Source organism: Kogia breviceps, chromosome 13, assembly GCF_026419965.1.
Source record: "Kogia breviceps isolate mKogBre1 chromosome 13, mKogBre1 haplotype 1, whole genome shotgun sequence".
Lineage (NCBI taxonomy): Eukaryota > Metazoa > Chordata > Mammalia > Artiodactyla > Physeteridae > Kogia > Kogia breviceps.
This window is the reverse complement of record NC_081322.1, coordinates 61,235,091-61,255,219: the sequence shown is the minus strand read 5'-3', so window position 1 is coordinate 61,255,219 and position 20,129 is coordinate 61,235,091. Positions and strand designations below refer to the sequence as shown.

General features: G+C 37.8%; 1 protein-coding gene across 1 annotated transcript in view; it reads right to left on the bottom strand.

Moving 5' to 3' along the window:
* The window catches only part of ENPP1 (ectonucleotide pyrophosphatase/phosphodiesterase 1), a 63,296-nt gene that overhangs the window by 30,996 nt on the left and 12,171 nt on the right, over positions 1–20,129 (bottom strand). Inside the window, exon 2 of the mRNA XM_059083082.2 lies at positions 849–921. Within this exon, the coding sequence (XP_058939065.1) occupies positions 849–921 (73 nt within the window). The remainder of the gene's footprint in view (positions 1–848; positions 922–20,129) is intronic.

The following is a 20,129-nucleotide window of genomic DNA, read 5'->3' as shown; positions in this document are numbered from 1 at the left end:
AATTACATTTCATTCATTTCAACAATAAATGACAGGTTAACAATCACTAAAATTTTTTAAATGACTAATATTACAATTACAGAATAGTTGAACAGAAGGATTTGTTCAATTTTCAAAACCAAATTCCCTAGGAAGACCATCAATGATTTTAATGGGGAAAAATTAAAGACTACCTCAGAGCCAAAATAATGACTGCTACAGCGTACTGTGATTCATAGTTTTATTATTCATAGTAATCTTGTCAGTGTTGGCTAGATTTCTGCACTCAATAAAATATATATATATATATATATATATAAGCTTAAAAATATCACTGTTGCTTTGAAATGTCTGCAATTTTAAAAGACTTACAAGCATGTAAGGATAAGTTTCTGGTTGCCCAGGGATGCTAACTGGTTACCTAGTAACTTCCAGGGCTAACTCCTTAGGGAGAAAAAGTATTTGGGAGTCACTGGAGAAAGTCAGGGGGAGAGGCTCAAGGAGCACAGCACCAGAACCTGTCAGCCAGCTGCTTGTTTGTGTCTTTGTTCTGTATTTTTTGTTGTTTTGAGGTTTTTCTGTTTGGTTGGTTGGTTGGTTGGTTTTTTGGTCATAGCCCCTCTTCATCGTTTTGGGATGAAGTTCTGCAAGTAAATAAAATAGTATATGGCTAAAATAATAAAAGAGCTTCAAGAAAAAGGCTCAAACCAGCATCAAATTTGCACTGTCTATGGAGTACTCAAGGGATTAGGACATAACGCTTATCTCAATCACATTTTGAAAAAGGCTGACTAGTACCCCTACACACACACACACACACACACACACACACACACACACACACACACACAAATTACTGTACTAATTACCTTCTTTGGCACAGCTTGGTTTCAACCCAAATATACAACCAAGGATTGTCGTTAACACACAGACTGACAATACCTGTGGAGAGAAAAAAAAAAAAATGATGTCGTTTCAAAGCCCTTTTATTTCTTCAAATGTTTTATTTCTTTAAATACTTCTCAACTTGTTGGTGCTGCTCTGTTTCCTAATCTGGTGCTGGTCACATGATGTGTGCACGTTGGAAAAATTCAAACTGCACATTTTTGCTTCAGGTCCTTTTCTGTATGTATGTCATACTTCAACAAAAAGTTTGCTTAAATATTAGCAAACAAATCTATGCCTTCCTAGGTTAATGTTGCCAGAAATTTCCCAGTTGATGTACATGAATCCAGTCCAGAAATTTATAATAATTAAGGTAGGGAGAAAAGAAAACCTAACAATTTTCTACTTGTTAATCCATAAAAGGCAATATGAGAACATCAGATGCCTCTTTTAACAGTTTAATTACACAAACCTAAACACTATTCTCATATTCACTGTGACAGCTTATGGAATGAGCAACAGACAGGGTCGGATGCCTACATCCCGAACCCAAATGTCACCACTGGTTGTGTTGAGATTTGGAGCAGGTCACTTTAACATTCCAGACATCAATTTACTCACTTATAAAATTAAAGGGCTGGACTCCTTGGATCCCTAAAAATCTTTCCAGCTCCAACATTTTGCAACTTTCTCATTCACCACTATTCTGGACTTTGACATTTGACTTTAACTAGATCATTTGGTTAATATGGTGTAATTGCTTACACCATATAACTCCCAAGAACAATGACAGAAGTTTATTTGTGAGTTAGAGGGAAAAAAAGGAGAATAATCTACAAAATAGTCAATAATTTTTCAGTGGAATGGAGTTCCCTTGGCAGCTCTCTGGAATGTCACATTTCAGGAAAGTTCAATAAAATATGCACTGAGCGCCAACTATGTGTAAAGACTATATTACGCATTGAAGGAAAGAATAAGAGATCCCAGGGAGCTTCTACTTTTTGGGAAAAGGCAAGAGCAACAGCACAAATGGCTCATATTTGGTAGACTCTAGTTGCAGAGTTCTATAGCTGTTTAAAGAAGAAAGGCTGGGGTGGCCGGTGAGAAAGAGATCAGAAAAGATTTCATAGAGGAAGCCTCTGGGCTGGACTCTGAAGAGGGGAAATGATGGCATGACATTGCCAGGCAGAGCTGATGGAAGGGAAGAGAGGCAGAGCAGAGCAAAGTCAGTATAAGGAAAGGCTTGCAGGAAGGAAGGCATATGGGAGGTGGCAGATGAATGATGAGCAGCCTACTTTGGCTGGAACCAAGAATATGAAAAAGGGGAATGGACACAGTATGGAAAGGTGGCATGGCATTTCCCAAAAGCCAAGATGAAGAGATACTAAAGACGGGAGGGATGGGTGAATGGGACAGGGTGGGTGGTGGGTAGAGGCTTTTTTAATGTTTTCTGAACTCATTCCCTCAAATAAAACATACTGAGTATTGACTGTATGCTCATCTGTAGTCTAGGTACTGGGTACTCAGTAATAAAAGAGACATGACCTCTGTCCTCAGCATGCCTACTGTCAAGGGACTGCAGAACTAAAGAGGAAGTGAATGGCAAACTGAGGAAGCAGGTCTAACTCATTTCAAAAGAAAACGAAGGTAAAGGAAAGAAGAGGGAAAGTACAGTGGGTCTAAAATACAACAGGGTCTAGGTCAGGTTGTTTTTTTAGGAAATCAAAAACCTAAATGTATATATGTCCATTAAAATAAAGAGCCATCAGAAGAAGAGCTTGAACAAATAAGTAAAGAATGGCAAATAGAACAAGGTCATAAGAGTACTAATGGATTCTCCTAAGTCTTTAAATGGTGGTGTAAACTAACACAAACTTATGGAAGAGTAATTCTAAAGGATCTATCAAAAACAGCAAAAACTCTCTCACTGTCAATTATAAATATATAGGGAAATGAAAAAATAGTAAAACGAATCTGTATTTAGTATCCTGTAATTTAAACCATGGAAAATTAAAGTTTTATTTCTTTGTAATAAACCTATCAAGAATAGCTTGAACAGTACTTTATCTACTTCTCACAATACAGAGTGAGAATCTTTTATATGTCTTGGCAAATTGTCACATTCCTTTCTAAGTTTAGATAAGGTTCCAACGTTTTTTTTTTTTTTTTTTTTTTGGTTCCAACGTTTTAACCTTTGTACTTTTAATATCATGAAATATCTCCCAAAATTCCATTAATATGACTCTTTGTATCACTGTCTCTTCCTCTGGGACACCTTCATCCTTTTCATCACAACCATGCTTCTCCTGTCAATAAATTCGCTGTCGCTAAGTTCCTTTCGCTGTACATCTAGAGTCTATTGAACAGCCGCGGTGTTAGCCTACCACCGTCAGCTATCTCTTCCGTAACCCCATCTACATTTGATCTGAATTTTATTTCCAGCATTATCACTTTTCTTTTTTTAACTGCACTTTATCAGCCAATTCCCTCTTTCAATTATTCATGTCTATAAAATGTGATGTAGGTCTACCACTGGAGGATAAAAAAGCAACACAAGTACTTGTTTTTCTGTCTGTGCTGAACTGACCAACAGATGCATAGTAACCAATAACTGACACACTTTAAAAGAAGTGACATTGGTCACTGACCATGATATGCATCTGCTATTTGCATAGTATTTTGTGGACTGAAAAAGCTAGTAGCAAAGATTGTACCTGATGCAATTACTCACAGTCAATAAATCTTAGTTTACTGAAATTTGAACCATGTTGTTGGGAGACTGGTGTTATTTAATTAAACTGTGGGAACTGAAATTGTACATGTCAGAGAACCACACAAAGCTGGCACTGCCTGTACTCTCACAAGTGGGCAGTAATACAGTATATAACATAATAATATATATATCCAAGGATGGTTAATTCAGAACTGTTTGTATTTGAAAAAAAGAAACAAAAAACCAGAAACAACCTAAGTTCATTATAAGAAACTGGTTTAAACAGTCAGGTTAATCATATAATAAAATACTCTCAGGGGATTAGCCTCAGAGATAGGTGGGTGAAAAGAAGGCTTAAAGATACAAAAACCAAAAAAGGCAGAGGGGTAGCCATAGGAAGTTGGAAGCAGCCCTTCAATCCTTCTCTGGGAGTAAGAAGCATCTGTGGGGAGTGGGGAAGCCAAGGTGGGGGCTCTGAAGTGATGAAGGGGGCTTAGGAGACCCCACGTGAAGGATGGCGGCAAATCAGTAGGGACAACAGAGATGGCGTCAATAATGGAAGTGTGAACACACCCTCCAGATCTGGAGGCCCAGCTTAACTGAGATCATGAATTGTTTGTAATAAGACCCAGAGGCCTGGAATTCCAGGAGTAGGAGTGGGGGAGTGGGATAAAAAGATAACATGGCATGGGGAGATAGGAAGGGAGGGGAAACAGAAAAGGGAACAAGAGAGTCAAGGTGTGACTGCAACAGCTGAACAGCGGGAGGGTTAGGACCATGTGAACATGGGTATTTGGATGGAGAACTGTGAGAAGTGAAGGATCGAGCGGATGAAGGAGTGGGAATGAGGGAGGGAGTGAGGAAGGAAGAACAGAAACTATGGACTCTGAGGAGAATTTCACAGTCTGAGTTCTCAGAAGTGGGACGGTTTGGAGTGGAGGTGAACCCAAAAGTAGAAACCTGAAATTGGCATAAGGTACTTGCTGGAAGTAAGAAGACGAAACAGTTCTACTACTTTTACTAGTAATAGGAGTTAACCTTTTGACAATGAATGAAAATCATGATAAGAGAAGTTATTTATATTCTCATATTTATTGACTTATAATACATATTCCCTCACTGCTGAAGAAATTCAGTCATGAAGATGTATTACCAATAACCTTACTGGTCTAAGTAAATATAAAACAAAACTTGTGAACAGTTCTGCTACAAGTAAGTCTCATCTTGAAGAAAACTATGAAAAGATTTAGTGGTAAGCAAGCATTTAAATTGCAACCATGCATTTAAGGCATACATGATATATGAAAATCTTTGCCCTCTTGTTAAGCTACAGAAGAGGCATGCTGATGTTTTTAATCACCTCTTTGTTACTAAAAGATGGTATTTAGATTTACCTTTTAGATAATGCATAGCATGAAACTGAAACTAAAGTATGACCACAGAAACAATCATTTTACCTCTGTAAAACATGAAATTTAAATTACCTACTACTTTGTTACACAACACCCAATCAGAATAGTTTTTAGTAGGAAATTTCTCTCCAACGATTATCACAGCTGTGAAATCTAATTCAATTTGAATTTTCTTCTCAAAGTAGTTTAATCCAACAATGTCAAAATCCACCATCCTTTCATACCTCTATAACAATTTAGGTAGTTTTCAAGTTTTGATATTTTCTTAGAAGCTATAGACAAAATATTTTATCTTAGAAAACATGCAGCTTGGAGACATATAAGTAAAAGTAAAGTTGTTGGAATGTTTTGCCTCTATGTTAGAACAATATTTATTTGGAGTTTCCTGCTTGTTTAGTTAGAGTCCCTGAATCATTTCTTGGACATTTAGTGAACCAAAACAGATATAAAGAAATCACTCATTTTTTTTTCTCTCAAATTCCCTCAAATACAGTGGCGTTAACATAATGAGTATTATTCTTTCTTTATCAAGTATTCATACAAATATGTGTCTACTGGCCTTTGCTAAAGGCCAGAGATGCAAATGAAAGCAATTCCTCCCCTGACAGAGAAAGCATGTGGACATTACAATGAATGATTACAGTGGAATGGACAAGAGCTACAGTTGAAATATGTAAAAAATGTTAACATGCTACCAGCACACTGGAGAGAAGAAAAGGAGAGAATGGTTACAAAAGGCTTCACAAAGAGAGAGGTGGGAAAAAAGGAATTTCCCCTTCAATCAATAAACAAATGTTTGAGTGCCTGCAAAATGCACTGGATTTCGATTCTGTGGAGAAGTACAAAATTAAAACAAAAAGAATTTGTGGTGAAATCCCTAAACTGAGCTGATAATCTACTCAGGGCAACAACTCTAGAATTTGTTGATGATAAAGACATGAGACAGTGAGAAGTAACCTAAGAATTAAACTACAGAGTGACAATGTGTCACCCATGCACCCATGCATAGGTACAGAAACTATTTTTTAACTGTACAGACTTGCTGTGTTTTATCAACAAGATGCCACAAAGGCCCATGGCAAAACCAGACTGAACCAGCTAGATCCAAGATGGCAGACAAAGTAGGCTAGTGGTGACCAGTTTCCTTGACTTGATTTATCTCTGTGTTTCCAGATCAACCCCTGAGAGCTGAAGGACACTTGCCCTGATTTAACTCTGTGTTTGTTTCAAAAGTACCCGGTGTTGGGCCGACGGTTTGCAGCTGTACTGGGAGAGATACGTGCTTTGAGAGATACACAGTGGTCAACTGCTCGGAACCCAGCCCTGACCTGACCACAGGACCGCATCTGTGCAGACGAAACCTGGAGGAGTACTCTGCTTGCACAACTGGTGCCGTGTGCAAAGGAGTGTGGAAGACCGCGCATGCCCGGACTGCCCCTGGAAATCTCCACCCCTTTCCTAGTGCCCTGATGACCTTGTCTCCTGACCCTTAAGATTCCCTTACTTCCCTCCCTTGGAGGAGATGGTGCCTTTAGAGCATGAGCTCCCCTTCTCCATTCTCTGGCCATTGAATAAAAGCCTGTCTTGCTTTCACCAAACTCAGTTTCGTTATTGGCAGCGTGAACCTGAGTGGGAAAGAACTCCCTGATCCAGCCAGGGGGCCTCAGTTCAGCTAGGGCCCCAAGAGAGGGGCCTGGTGTCTAATTCAGTAACAAATCTATGCAATGGTGCTTTGTGCAAAGCCAGGGAAGTATAGAAAATAACACCAGTCTGGGAAAGAGAGAATAACAGTGAGTACAGTAGTAGCCATCACTTCTACAGAACAATAGCAACCATCCCTTCTGTAGTACTTACTATGTGCTAGGCACTTTTCTAAGAGTTTCCTATCAAATCATTTAATCCTCACAATAACACTGTGACACAGATTACTGTATTTACCCAGTTTCAGGAAACTTAGCTGCAGAGAGTTTCGCAACTTGCCAAGGATCACACAGTTGATAAGCGACATGGGCAAGATTAGGACTTAAGCGGTCAGATTGTAAAGAGAGTGGGGCAGGAGGGAGGGACACGGGAGTGGCTGAAAGGTGGCTGTGGCCTTTGGGGCAGTCAGTGTGGAGCTGCTGCAGATTTAAACATGAAAGTGACATGACTTGGATTTATAAATTCTAGAAAGATCCTTTGGTGACACTGTGAAAGGCTGGGCCATAAGTCACTCGCCTGCCTGTCTTCTCTCAGGAGATGCTCTGTCCTCCTCTGGGTCTTTCCAATTAGTGCAGCCCATGCTCTGGGAGATTTGTTTATCCGCCTGTCTTTGACTGCACTGTGAGCTCCAGGGAGGCGTGGATTTATTGACTCATCTCTGTATTTTCTAGGTCTAACAGAGTGCCTAGCGCATAGACATTCAAAATAACTGTTGACCTGAAAAATCAGTAAACTGATTTAATTAAACAATTTGGGGGAAAACTATAAATCTCCCCCTTTTCTTCATCTGAGTTGACAAAGTCAATCAGTTTGTTAAGTGCCTTTATAAAAGGGTGCCTATAATAAATATAGGCGAAAAGCATTTTTTTAGGAAATGGACAATTGATGGATTTGGTATTCAAATGTGCCAGATGCCTCTCTAGTTTGAAGATGAATTAGATGACCACATTGCCTATCAGTCAGTCATCTGACCTTTTACTCAAGCAGCATGCTTTCTGGAAACGACTCTGTGGGAACTCAGACCTACATGTTGCTGGAGTCTTCAAGGGATTTCCTTTCCTAGAGGATGAGGATTAGATCCTAATGCAATAAGCCCAGTGCCAAGAAACTCCCACCGGAGGCTCAGAGGGATATCATGCTCAAAGATAATGTCTTGTTTTTGAAGAAATTTGAAGCGTTCCAAAGTTCAGTGTAGAAGTTAGAACAACTGCTTGAGTGTATTGAGAAGTTTTTTAAAGACAAGGTTCTAACTTTTGCTTGGACTCTTATATACTCAGTATCATTTTAGTTACATTTGACTTAACTGCAGATTCTCCCAAATGGCAGTGAAATTTTATGTGAAGCAATTTATATAACTGGTCAAAAGAAAATGGGGGAAGGAGATACTACACACTGGACAAGCACATCACTTGGGGCAAACCTCACACTCAACCTCTCAGTGAAACCTGAACACGCTGAAGAAGTTGACATCTACCTGGCAGAAAGGGGTTCCGTTTCAAAATGGTGAGGGTTCAAATCCCACCTCTGTTCATTCACTTTTTTTCAGCATTCAACAAATATTTCCTGAGAGGCTACTACGTGTTAAGAAGAGTCTCGTGCTGGGTATACACCAGGAAACAAAAACATTTCAGTGGTTTCATGGAGCTTACCTTCTTGTGACTTATAGACAATCACCAACTATGTGACTTAGAAATGTTTCATATCCTTGGCTAAACATTATTTTTTATCTATGAAGTGGTGATAATACACACCTCAAGAAATTGGCACACGCCTTGGACATAATTTACAGAAAGTACCCCGATTGGTGACTGGGGCGCTGAGGTACTCCATAAATGACAGTTTCTACTAGGAATATCCAACTCACTTAGAGCACTGAGACGTTACAGATTCTTCCACAGGAACAATATAACCTTTTCAATGTTTAATCAAACTTCAGGGCATTCTTTCTTATTTGCTGTTAAAAGAAATGCCATAAACTAGTGTACTAATATTTCCCTTTTTCTTGAGGGGGGGGTGTTAATTCTGCAGTAATCTGTTTAACAGTGGTTGAAGACCATACACTGGTAAAGAAAATATGTCAAAAAGGTGTAATAGAGAAGAAAAGCAAATTATTATTTTGCAGGGAATGGCTGTACTGGTAACTTTAGTTATACCTATACAGCAGCTCTCCAACCCATGCCACTGAAAAAGAGATCCATGTAAACACCAATTTGTGTATTAGAGATTACTACAGATTCATATCTGCACACTTAACAAAGATTAGCTGTGGATTGATCCAAGCACTGTGCATATAAAAATCTCTAGAAAAAGTCTGAAACAAACACCTGAAAGTATATATATACTTCTCAAAAACTACACTTCCTACACTTTATCCTAAGCCAAAAAAATTATGTACAAATATTTAGATACAAATATATACATGCAGTACTATTTATAACAAAAAATAGACGTACATACAATGTCTAATAATAGGAAAATGGCTAAAGAAAATATGGACTATGTATATAATATGAGTATTATACAGCCATTAACGGTTATGATTTAGAAGAATATTTAATGACCTGGGGAAAGATACTGTTGAGTATGAACTGCAAACTATAAAACAGAATAGGCAATATGGTGCTAATTTTATGTTATACATAATACATAGTTTACAAATAGTCTTATCTCTGGCTGATGGGCTCACAGTGATTCTTGTTATCTTCTTGGTACTTACCTTTATTTTCCAGTTTCCACAATGAACCCATATACTTTTAGAATCAGTATACTGGAGAACCCACGGGGCTAGCATGGATACTACTGACCCAGAGTAAAGTTTACCTCATTCTGGCATTTTAGTGATCTTCAGCATAACAGGAAGTCCTCCCTGCCCACTTGCTCTAAGCAAACTCTAATCAACAAATTCTGCCTCCATTTAACCTACCTAACCCTCATTCTTAAATATCAATGAACCACCATGATTCGTCAGTCATTTGAGGTAAGCCTACAATATGAGATCAACAAAAAGAAAAGGTCTAAGATCAACACAAAGGAAAAAGAGGGAGAAGAGAGAAAAACATTTAAAACAAACTCATCTAAATAGTATTCTCAATAGGATTCAAGAAGTTACATACAAATCTTGAAATCAAAAGGCTCATACTACTAATATCAAGTAACCAGAATAATAAATCAAAGGCTCATACTTATTCACATCACTATAAAATACCAGAACACTAACAATAAAAAGATCTTCAAGTGAAAGGCTATGCCAACTTCACTTCACAATAAGCAATAAAGAAGTTTAAGATCAGAGTTAGTTTTTCCTTGAAGGATAGAACTAACTGTGGAAGCTCTCTGGGCCTAGAAAGGTCTGTGCAAGAAGTTTATTGACTTCTGGTTCAATCTATCTCTTCATTGATTATAGAATTACTTAGATTCTCTAATTTTTCTTGACTCAGTTTTTCTTGGAATTTTTCACTTCATCTGCAGTTTCAAATATATTGGTATAAAGTGATTTACAATAATCACTGTTATTTTTTCAGTGTCTGTAGCACTGAATTTGTGTTCCTTTTTTTATTCCTGATGTAATTTGTGCCTTCTCTCTTTTTTTGCGTAATCAGGCTCACCATTGGGTATCATACCTTTTCAAAGAATCTGCTTTTTACTCTGTCAGTCTCTTTTTTATTTTACTGATTTCTGGTCTTATCTTTATTTTTTTCTTTCCTTCCATATCCCAGGTCTAATTTTCTGGGTTTTCTTTTATTAAGTTGTTGATATGGACACTTAGGTTTTAGCTTTTTTAGACTTTATTCTCTCTCTCTCTTTTTTTTTTTTTTTTTTGCTGTATGCGAGCCTCTCACTGTTGTGGCCTCTCCCGCTGTGGAGCACAGGCTCCGGACACGCAGGCTCAGCGGCCACGGCTCACGGGCCCAGCCGCTCCACGGCATGTGGGATCTTCCCGGACAGGAGCACGAACCTGTCTGTGTCTCCTGCATCGTTAGGCAGACTCTCAACCACTGCGTCACCAGGGAAGCCCTATTCTCTTTTAATATTACTTTTATTCTAACTTTTAAACCGCTAAGACGTTGTTTTATAAGTACATTTAGGTTTACCCAAATATTTACAAGTTTATGCATTTTAATGCATTTTTTCCTTTACACTTTTCATCTGGAAACATCTGGAATCAGTTTCCTTCTGCATAAAGAAATCCTTCTGCATAAAGAAATCTTTTAAAACTTAAAATTTCCCTCACGGCAGATTCTGTCAGTGTTTGTTAGTATATACATGTCTTTATTTTGTTCTCATTCTTGAAAGGTATTTCTGCAGGGGTATACAATTCCAGTCTGGCAACTGTTTTCTTTTGGCACAGTGAAGATCTCATTATACTATGAGAATTCAGCTGTCAGTCTGTCACACTTGAAGAATATTTGTCATTTTTCTCCTATACCTTCAATGGTTTTTATTTTTACGTTTGTATTCTGCAATGTTATTCTGTTGCTTTTTGACATATATTTCTTTTATTTATTCTGCTTATGATTCAATGAGCTACTTGAATCTAAGGACTGATGTCTTTCGTCAGTTCTAGAAAATTGTCATCTCTTCAAATAGTGTCCAAAATAAAAGGTAAAAGGGATAATACTATCAGAAATCAGTAAACCTAGAAAGTTTTTTAAAGAACCAATAAAATTTTTAGAAATAAAATGAACAAAATTAATTAAGGGATTAGGCTTCACATCAGAAGAGATGTAGAGTAGTGGAAGATAGAATTTGTAAGCTGAAAAATAGATCAGAAGACATTATCTAGCATGTATCACAAAGAAAGTCACAAGAAATTATCCTTCTAATTTAATTCACTATTATGTCTTCCATATTTTCTTTAAAAAGGACAAGAATTTTATAATCTGTATCTGATAACACTACCATCTGAAGTCATTGTTTGTTTGCTTCTGCTGTGTGACACTTCTGGTTTTTGCTCATGTTGCCATTTTCCTTTGTGTGCTTAGTTGTTTTTAACTGTGTTCTGTTCATTGATGTTAAAAATTTTCAGAATTTTTTGAAGCTGAGGATAATGGTGTTTTCCTCCAAAAAGGATTTATGTTTGCTTCTGCCAAAAACATTGGGGAAATTTCAAGTTTGAGACCACCTTCACAACTTGAGGTAGATAAAGTGAGATCAGCTTGTATATATCTTTATATATGGAGGATACACCATAAAGTACACAATACCTATGTCCTCCACAGGATGTTCCAATTTCATACAACATATTACATACATAAGATAATTCACTTATAATATAATACATAGCTTATAAGGTATATAAGCATGCACAATTTCTTCATAAAATGAAATTATGACTTCAAAACCATATCTCAATTTCTGATTTCTGATAGTTTCCAAAAACATATCTTTTATATCTCTGCCTCTCTGGCCCATGCTCAACCTCTTCAATTTCAATTTAAGAAATATTAGTCCCAGCCAGTACTATTCCAGGAAATATCTCATAGGACAACTGTATTAAGCTGAATGTCCTTTACCCTCACAATTACATCAGCATTGGCAATTAAGAAAATAATGGTAATATTTATTCTCTCATTGACCGGTCTCAATTAGGAGTCACAGAAATCATCGCAATACCAACTTATGACTAGCATAGGTTGAAAATTACAATGACACAGGGAAGAAGAGGTGCTAAAATAAGAGTGTAATGGGGGAATCATTTTATGAAGTTTCAAGCAATAACTAGAAATTTCTTAAACCATAATACACACACACACACACAAAGAATGACAACAAAACCCCCAAAATATCCAGGGTCTTGGTGATCAAGGCCATTTATCAAACCACTGCTTATACGAGTAACTAGAAGGACCAATCACGAGGCTAATGACAACATAACGGAGAGGAACACCACGGTGGGTTCCTTTGACCCTGGACAGATCCATACATGTGGGGTAGAACGTGTCACTACCTGTGCAAGCCCAGCTGCTAAAGCACTTCTAGGACCTCTGTATGAGTTATAAGCAAGCTAAGATCACAAGCCATAGCACTCCCCCTCAGAGAGACTCTTACTTCTATGGGTAGAAGGAACCCCTGCTCTGCAGATACGGTATTTTCCACAAACATAAAAGGGAAAATATTACCTTTAAAATGAGAGATGCTAAGACAGGAGTCCACAAAAACAAGCTTCAAAGACGTATCACAGAAATTTTGGTTGACTTTCTAAGTATTCATCATCGACACATTTTATTTTTACAATAATGATTAACAGAATTGCTGGATGTATACCATCATTTCCAACAGTACTTCTTCCAATTTAGGTCAGAAATATTGCCATGAAATCTGGTACATTTCTTAAGATACAAACTACTTCTCATATTTAGTGAATGGGGGAAATCAGCAGCAGGCTGAGTTTAATGGACTTTACCAAAGTGAATTCTAGTCATGAGTAAAAAGAAACATATTCACATTGCGAAACTACACACTCTTCTTTGGTATTATTTTTTCTCATATCCTTTTAAAAAAAGAAAAGAGGAGAAATAAACTTAGAAGGCAGTAGAGCAGTTTTATGAGGTACAAAATATCATTAAATTAATATTTAAATATTTAATGTAATATTTATATTATTATTATTTTAAATACTGGCTCTTAAAGGCTCCCCCCATCTGTCACTCAGTGGTCTTGAGCTTTTAACCCTTTCCTAAGTGAGAAAGAAAGATAATGGCAGACATATTTTTTACCATTCAGATATGACACTATATATATGAAAGATAGAGAAGATAATGCCCTCAATCCAGTATAAATCTGTTAGGAGTCACTGATAATAGAAAGTGCAGTTCAAAACAATTATCTTGAATAAGCACAGTGCTGTACACACTTAGTTGAACCAGTCTCTCAGGCAGATAAAACTATGAGAGTCTTGTCTAAACTCTAACAGTCCAGAGAAGGGTTTCGGCACTTTTAATATTCAAGCAAATAGTCATTTCATCATTTCCCTAATTTTCAATGAATTATCCTGGTAAAATAAGCGTTTGAAGAAAAGTCTCAAAGAAAGCTCAAATTAGTAGCCCATGGGAGCTAGTAATGATAATTGGAAAATATTTTTTTAGGAGAACAGGTTAAAATGGAATATCAAATTAGAACTCTAGCTTAAGAAAACAGAAACAATGTTAGAACTTTACCATAAACTGTAAGGAAATTATTAAAATTCTATCCATTTTTGATTAAAAATATAAGTCTGGCAAAACTGTAGCCCTAATCTCAAAGAGACCAATAACTCTCATGCCTTTATATCCAAATTAAGATGTGAGTTACTTCTGGAGCTTTGTGATATTGAATAAAGCACATTATCTATAGCCCCTTTATTGGGTTGGACTGGGTATTTTCTCTTCTCCCTAATAAATCTAAAATATCTATGAATCTACTTTTTTTATCTTACCTTTATTTGGATCACCCCTAATCCCACATCCTGTACCCTCCTCTCTTAAGGAATATTACCCCAAATATATACATGTATTAAGATTTCTTGCTGAACACAGGCCATTGGAATAAACTATTAGGCCTGTCATGAGAAGTACCTGAAACACGAGCCTGCAAGCCTTACTTTCCCAGTTGAAGCAGAAAGGGGGTCAGAAACTCACCTGAACCGTATCCTCCATATCAGAACTTTTCCTGGGGACCCTGCAAGGCCTCCAGAGAACTGCTTTATCTAGGCCAGTAATTCTCCTTTCCTATAGTGTTCATTTTTCCCCCCAGTTTTATTAAGAAATAATTAACATATATCACTGTATAAGTTTCAGGCATACAGTATGATGGTTTGATTTAAATATATAGTGAAATGATTATCACAACAGGCTCAGCTAACATTCATCATCTCATACAGATACAATAAAAAGAAAAACATGATCATTTATTTTTGTTTCCCAAAGTACCAAACATTTTCAAAGGAAAAAACATCCAGTACTTATAACTTCTGCTTGAGTGAACAAATCACTTCTCCCAGATCGCAGTGACTGCTTTCACAGACCATTTCCCTCTGAAGTTAAAAGTCAAAGGATAAAAGTCCATTTGGTAGTTTAAAGTAATGGTCTCAGCAGAGATTCTGCCTTGATGGCAAGTTCCTTCCATGACTCCCACACCCTCATTGAATCTTGAGAGGCAAGCACCTAATCAACAAGATCAGTAACAGCAAACACCTCAACACAGAGCAGGATCCTCTTAAAAAGCTGGTGGGTAACTCCTCAGATATAGCCTCCTTCCCCTAGAATTTCTATTTACATCCACAAATGGGTAATGCCCACAAGGGATCACAGAATTATTAAATATCAACACTGTTCCTAGTCTGATGGCTTATTTAACCATCTTCTGTCTTCAACAGGACTGTTAGTATTGAAAAATACATTTTTGTGGCCTCTCTTTATCTAATCTTCAGAATTACCTTAGCTTTTTAAGAAAAGCAATCTATTGAGAAAAGAGATCTTGAGCAAAGTATATAGTAAACTGGATTTCTATCTCTTGCCAACAAAGTAACATCTGAAATAAATATTTAAAGGTTTAACATGAAATCACTAGAAGAAAATATAGGCAAATATTTTTATATTTTTAGGGTGATAAATACCTTTACAAGCAAGGCACAAAATCCAAAAATTATAATGGAAAAGCTGATATATTTGATTTCATAAAAATTAGGAATTTCTGTAAAAATTCCAAAAAAAAAAGAACCCGTACCACAAGAAAAATCGGGGTGGGAGAAACTAAGGTAAAACTTTCCAACATATGACAAAAAGTTAATTTCCATGATAGATTATGAGTGTATAAAAGTTAAGTAGAGGGCTTCCCTGGTGGCACAGTGGTTGAGAGTCCACCTGCCGATGCAGGGGATATGGGTTCGTGCCCCGGTCCGGGAAGATCCCACATGCCGCAGAGCGGCTGGGCCCGTGAGCCATGGCCGCTGAGCCTGCGCGTCCGCAGCCTGTGCTCCGCAGCGGGAGAGGCCACAACAGTGAGAGGCCCGCATACCGCAAAAAAAAAAAAAAAAAAAAAATGTTAGTAAACATTTAGGGGGAAAAAAATAGGACAAGAGGAGCCTAAAACTCCTATCCCAGAAAATAAGGGAAGGCACACATACACTCACATACAGACACACACACAAACACACACACACACACACACACACACACACACACACACAATGATGGGGTATGTCAAAAGATATAAACTCCCAGTTATAAAATAAATAAGCGATAAGTGCTGGAGATGTAATATACAGTATCGTGACTATAATTACTAATACTGTAGTGTATATTTGAAAGTTGTTAAGAGAGTAGAAATTTAAAGTTCTCATCACAAAACAAAAAATTGTAACCGTGTGTGATGATGTTTTAGACTTTCAGACTCATCTTCTAGCACCAGAAAGTAAGGGAGTACTAAACACATATACACAATGATGGGGGTATGTCAAAGGGACACAGGAGCGAACTCCCAATGGCCAAAGCTGGAATAATTTGAGCAAAAATATGAACATATTATTAGGTTATAATCCAAAGTGTAAAATAAATATCAATGAGTTAATACTGATATAAATAAATGATTGAATAAATTAATAAGAGTAGACAAATCCCCAGTACAGTCGAATTCCAAACAATCTATGTAGATACCCCACTCTCAAGGTGAAACAGAACTCTCTCCTCTTTAAGTAGGGGCTGAACACAGTGACTGCCTGCCAAAGAGTACAGAACGGAAAGGCACAAAAGAGAATATCTTTGAGGTGGAGAATCCTGATAAACACTACCTCAGCCAGGTAATTAAAGTTAACATCATCGATGATTAAGTCATATTAATAGCATAGATTCTTGATATGGTATGTTGAGAATGACACTTTAACCTCTGTGGTCTGTCTCCCAAAAGCACATGATACCCGTCTCAGCATGAGGAAAACATCAGACATTCCACAAATATACATGACCAGTCCTCCTCAAAACTGTCCAGGTCATCAAAAACAAGGAAAGTCTGAGAATGTCTGAGAAACTCAGCCAAGAGGAACCTAACGAGACGTGACATCAAAATGTAACATGGTACTCCTGGGTTGGATACCAGAACAACAAACAAAAAGGACATCAGGAAAAAACTAAGGAAGTATGAATAAAGTTTGGACGTTAGTTAATAAGGCTGTACCAACATTGGTTCATTAGTTGTGACAAATGTACTATACTAATATAAGATGTCAGTGACAGGGAAACTGGGTGTGTGGTATGTCGAAACTCTCTGTACTAGCTTTGCAACTTTTCAGTAAATCTAAAACCATTCTATAAATAAAAAGTTTATTGAAAAGGGAAGGAAAGGGGCTTCCCTGGTGGCGCAGCGGTTGAGAGTCCGCCTGCCAATGCAGGGGACACGGGTTTGTGCCCCGGTCCGGGAAGATCCCACATGCGGTGGAGCGGCTGGGCCCATGAGCCATGGCCGCTGAGCCTGCGCGTCTGCAGCCTGTGCTCCGCAGCGGGAGAGGCCACAACAGTGAGAGGCCCGCAAACCCCCCCCAAAAAAAAAAAAAGGGAAGGAAAAAAAGAAATAGGCATGAATACATATTATTCCACCACAAAATTTCCACTATTTAAAAACGTTGGCTACTTTCTTTTAATTTTTAAAAAAATGCATGCACACACACATAAATAAATGTACACGATTTTTTCTATATATATTTTTAATTAAGAAATTATTCTATACATAATTTTTCTTTTTTGCATGTAATACTATTTCATAAGCATTTCTTAGTTTATCAATAAATTCTTTAAAATATATATATTTTTAAATTTAGTTAGAGCCATAGGTTGGGATATGGACCCATTTAAACAATACATGGTACTGTTAAGTGAAAAAGCTGAACCTCCGCTTTATATATTTCAGTGCTATATGATTTTTAAAACTAAACAATGTGCAGACGCTGCTTTCACATCTGCCGCCGTTCAGTGGTGGAGACCGTGATAAGCTGCCTGGATTTGCCTTCGGAAAGGAAGGAATTACTCCCCTGGCTGCTGGGGGTGCCAGCTGGCAGGGCCTGCCTCAGCTGAAGAGAGCACTTGCCCAATGCCACACCCCTTCCCAGGAAAGCCAACTCCCTCCTGGACAGCTCTAAATGGTCATGCTAGGAGGAAGAGCTCACAGACTGGGCGGAGGCCTCCACTGAGAGACTGCCTCACAGCTCACCTCACCCTCCCCACAGTCCTTTTCCTTCCATAGAAGCTGATCTCAAGGGCACACCTGATAAAACCCCTGGGATGCCAGTCTCCATCTCAGAGTCGGTTTCCTGAGAAACCCAAACTCTGACACTGTCTTTCTCCTGAGCTTCTATCTCAGAGAAATGATGTCTTAGTAAATATCAGTATATTTATTACCCAGGCTCTCTAGCTCCAGCATCAGACCAGGATAAGCCAATGGGAAACACTGACAGAAGATTAGAGGGTGGGAAGACAGGAGAAGTCAGAATACATCTTCCCTGTTCTAACTAACCTCAGACAGGACCCCTGGCAGGGGCTGCATCTCTCCAGGGTCCCAGGTCCTACAGGGAAGTCCTGGCTGCCAGCTCTGGATTTCATCAGCTTTTCCCTTTGCCTTTCCTGCCCTCAAGGTAGTACAAGCTTCTTTCTGGTACTATTCCCTGGGTTGCCACATTGCCATACCATCCCATTTGGCTTTCGGCTCTTCCAATATTTGACTTTCAGCTCTTCCAACACCTTTGTAACTGGTTTCTTATATTAAATTCTCTTGATTAAACTACCAGGTATGGACTTTTATTTTTCTAATTGGCCGTATAGCAAATGATCAGATATCAGACATACACATACATATACCCCAAGGCATAAATGTAGCTAAATTAAATATAGGCAAAGAACTTTTCATTCTGAGAGTTTACTTGTTTTTAATCCTCAGTCTCCTAGAGGCAAAACATATTGTAATTAGATCTTGCTTCAGTTGGATATCAAGGGGGGGAAAAAAAGCACTGCCAAAATAATCCTGAAAATAGTTTGTTTCCTTAGAAGCTACAATCAACAAAGACATGACTCACTAAATAAAAGGAGTATTAAGTCATTTTAGGAAAAAATGTTTTAAATTTTGTTTTAGCTCATAAGACAGGAAAGAGAGGAAACCAGTTTATTAATGGTACAGGACTGCCCTTGCCACCCCCAGGCGGAGGATGAAACAGATGGACTAAGAGGTAAAGGGCTATGGGCTTTGTCTAAACGACAGTGCTTTTCTTGCCTAGGCAGGTGTCCTGCCTATGCAGGTGGTAGGTCAGAGACGAAGAAACAGAAAAAGAGAAAGAACATCATGTTCAGTCAAGTTTATGTGATTTATTTCTAGTTTTTTTCTGAAATAAGTTTTGGAACATAATGACTAGAGCACCTTGCATTTATTCTTGAAAAATGAGCTCAGTGTAAATAGACAACAAAAAGATAACTTCCAGAGGATTTTTGGTATTCTTCCTGAGGACAGAGAATAGGATTAACAGGGAGATTAAAATGACCATTTACTTTCTTTAAAGACCCAGTGGTTAGGTACTCAATCACAATTACACTCAATCACAATTACAGTGGCAACTTAAAGACAGAACTTAAAATCTGGTAATGGACATAGAGGTTTATAATTTAGGAGGGAACCATAATTTTAGAAATGTGTCACCTTTTAATGTGTATATTTAGGCTTAAGTCAACAAAATTACATGCATTCATTTGGATAAGGAATCTTAAAATTATATTTGTAAAAACATTCACAACTTAACTCTCTTAAGCAACTTCTTTTCTTCTAACAAATGCTTCTTCAACAAACAACATTTGTTTTATGCACATTTTCATTATTACTTGCTGGAAAAATAAACATAAAAGTAAAAAGCCCTATGATATCACCATCTTTGGCAAGTTTTTAAGATGATAAAATGTTCCCTCTGTCTGTGCTGCCCTACAGGCTGGTACCAGCACATCACTGCTGAGCACTTAAAAAGTGGCCAGCATGATGAGGAAATGAATTCCTTTTTAAGCTTTTTAACTTTAATTCATGCAAATTTTAATTTGCATAGTCACATGTGAAACTTTAAAATCTAGTAGAAAAGAGAAAGTAGTTATGAAATAGCCAAGTAAAAAAATAAGACGGTGCTCTTTCTACACCCAACATGCTCTCTTTAACTTGTTCTTGCCGCTAAAGCTAAAATGACCTTTCCAAAATGTAAATGAGACTTTGTCACTATGAACAAAAGTGGAAACAAAACCAAGCAAACAGAAAAATATGTCAGTGATTTTTCAATTGCTCTTAAAACAAAACCCCAAAGCCCTAAGATGGTCTGCAAGGCCCTGCCTGGACCTGGCCCCTGACTACCTTTCCTGCCTCATCACCCATCACACATCTCTCTGCCTACCAGCTACTTGGTCATCTCCCAATTCTGGGTCACGCCATGCTCCCTGCTACCCCAGGCC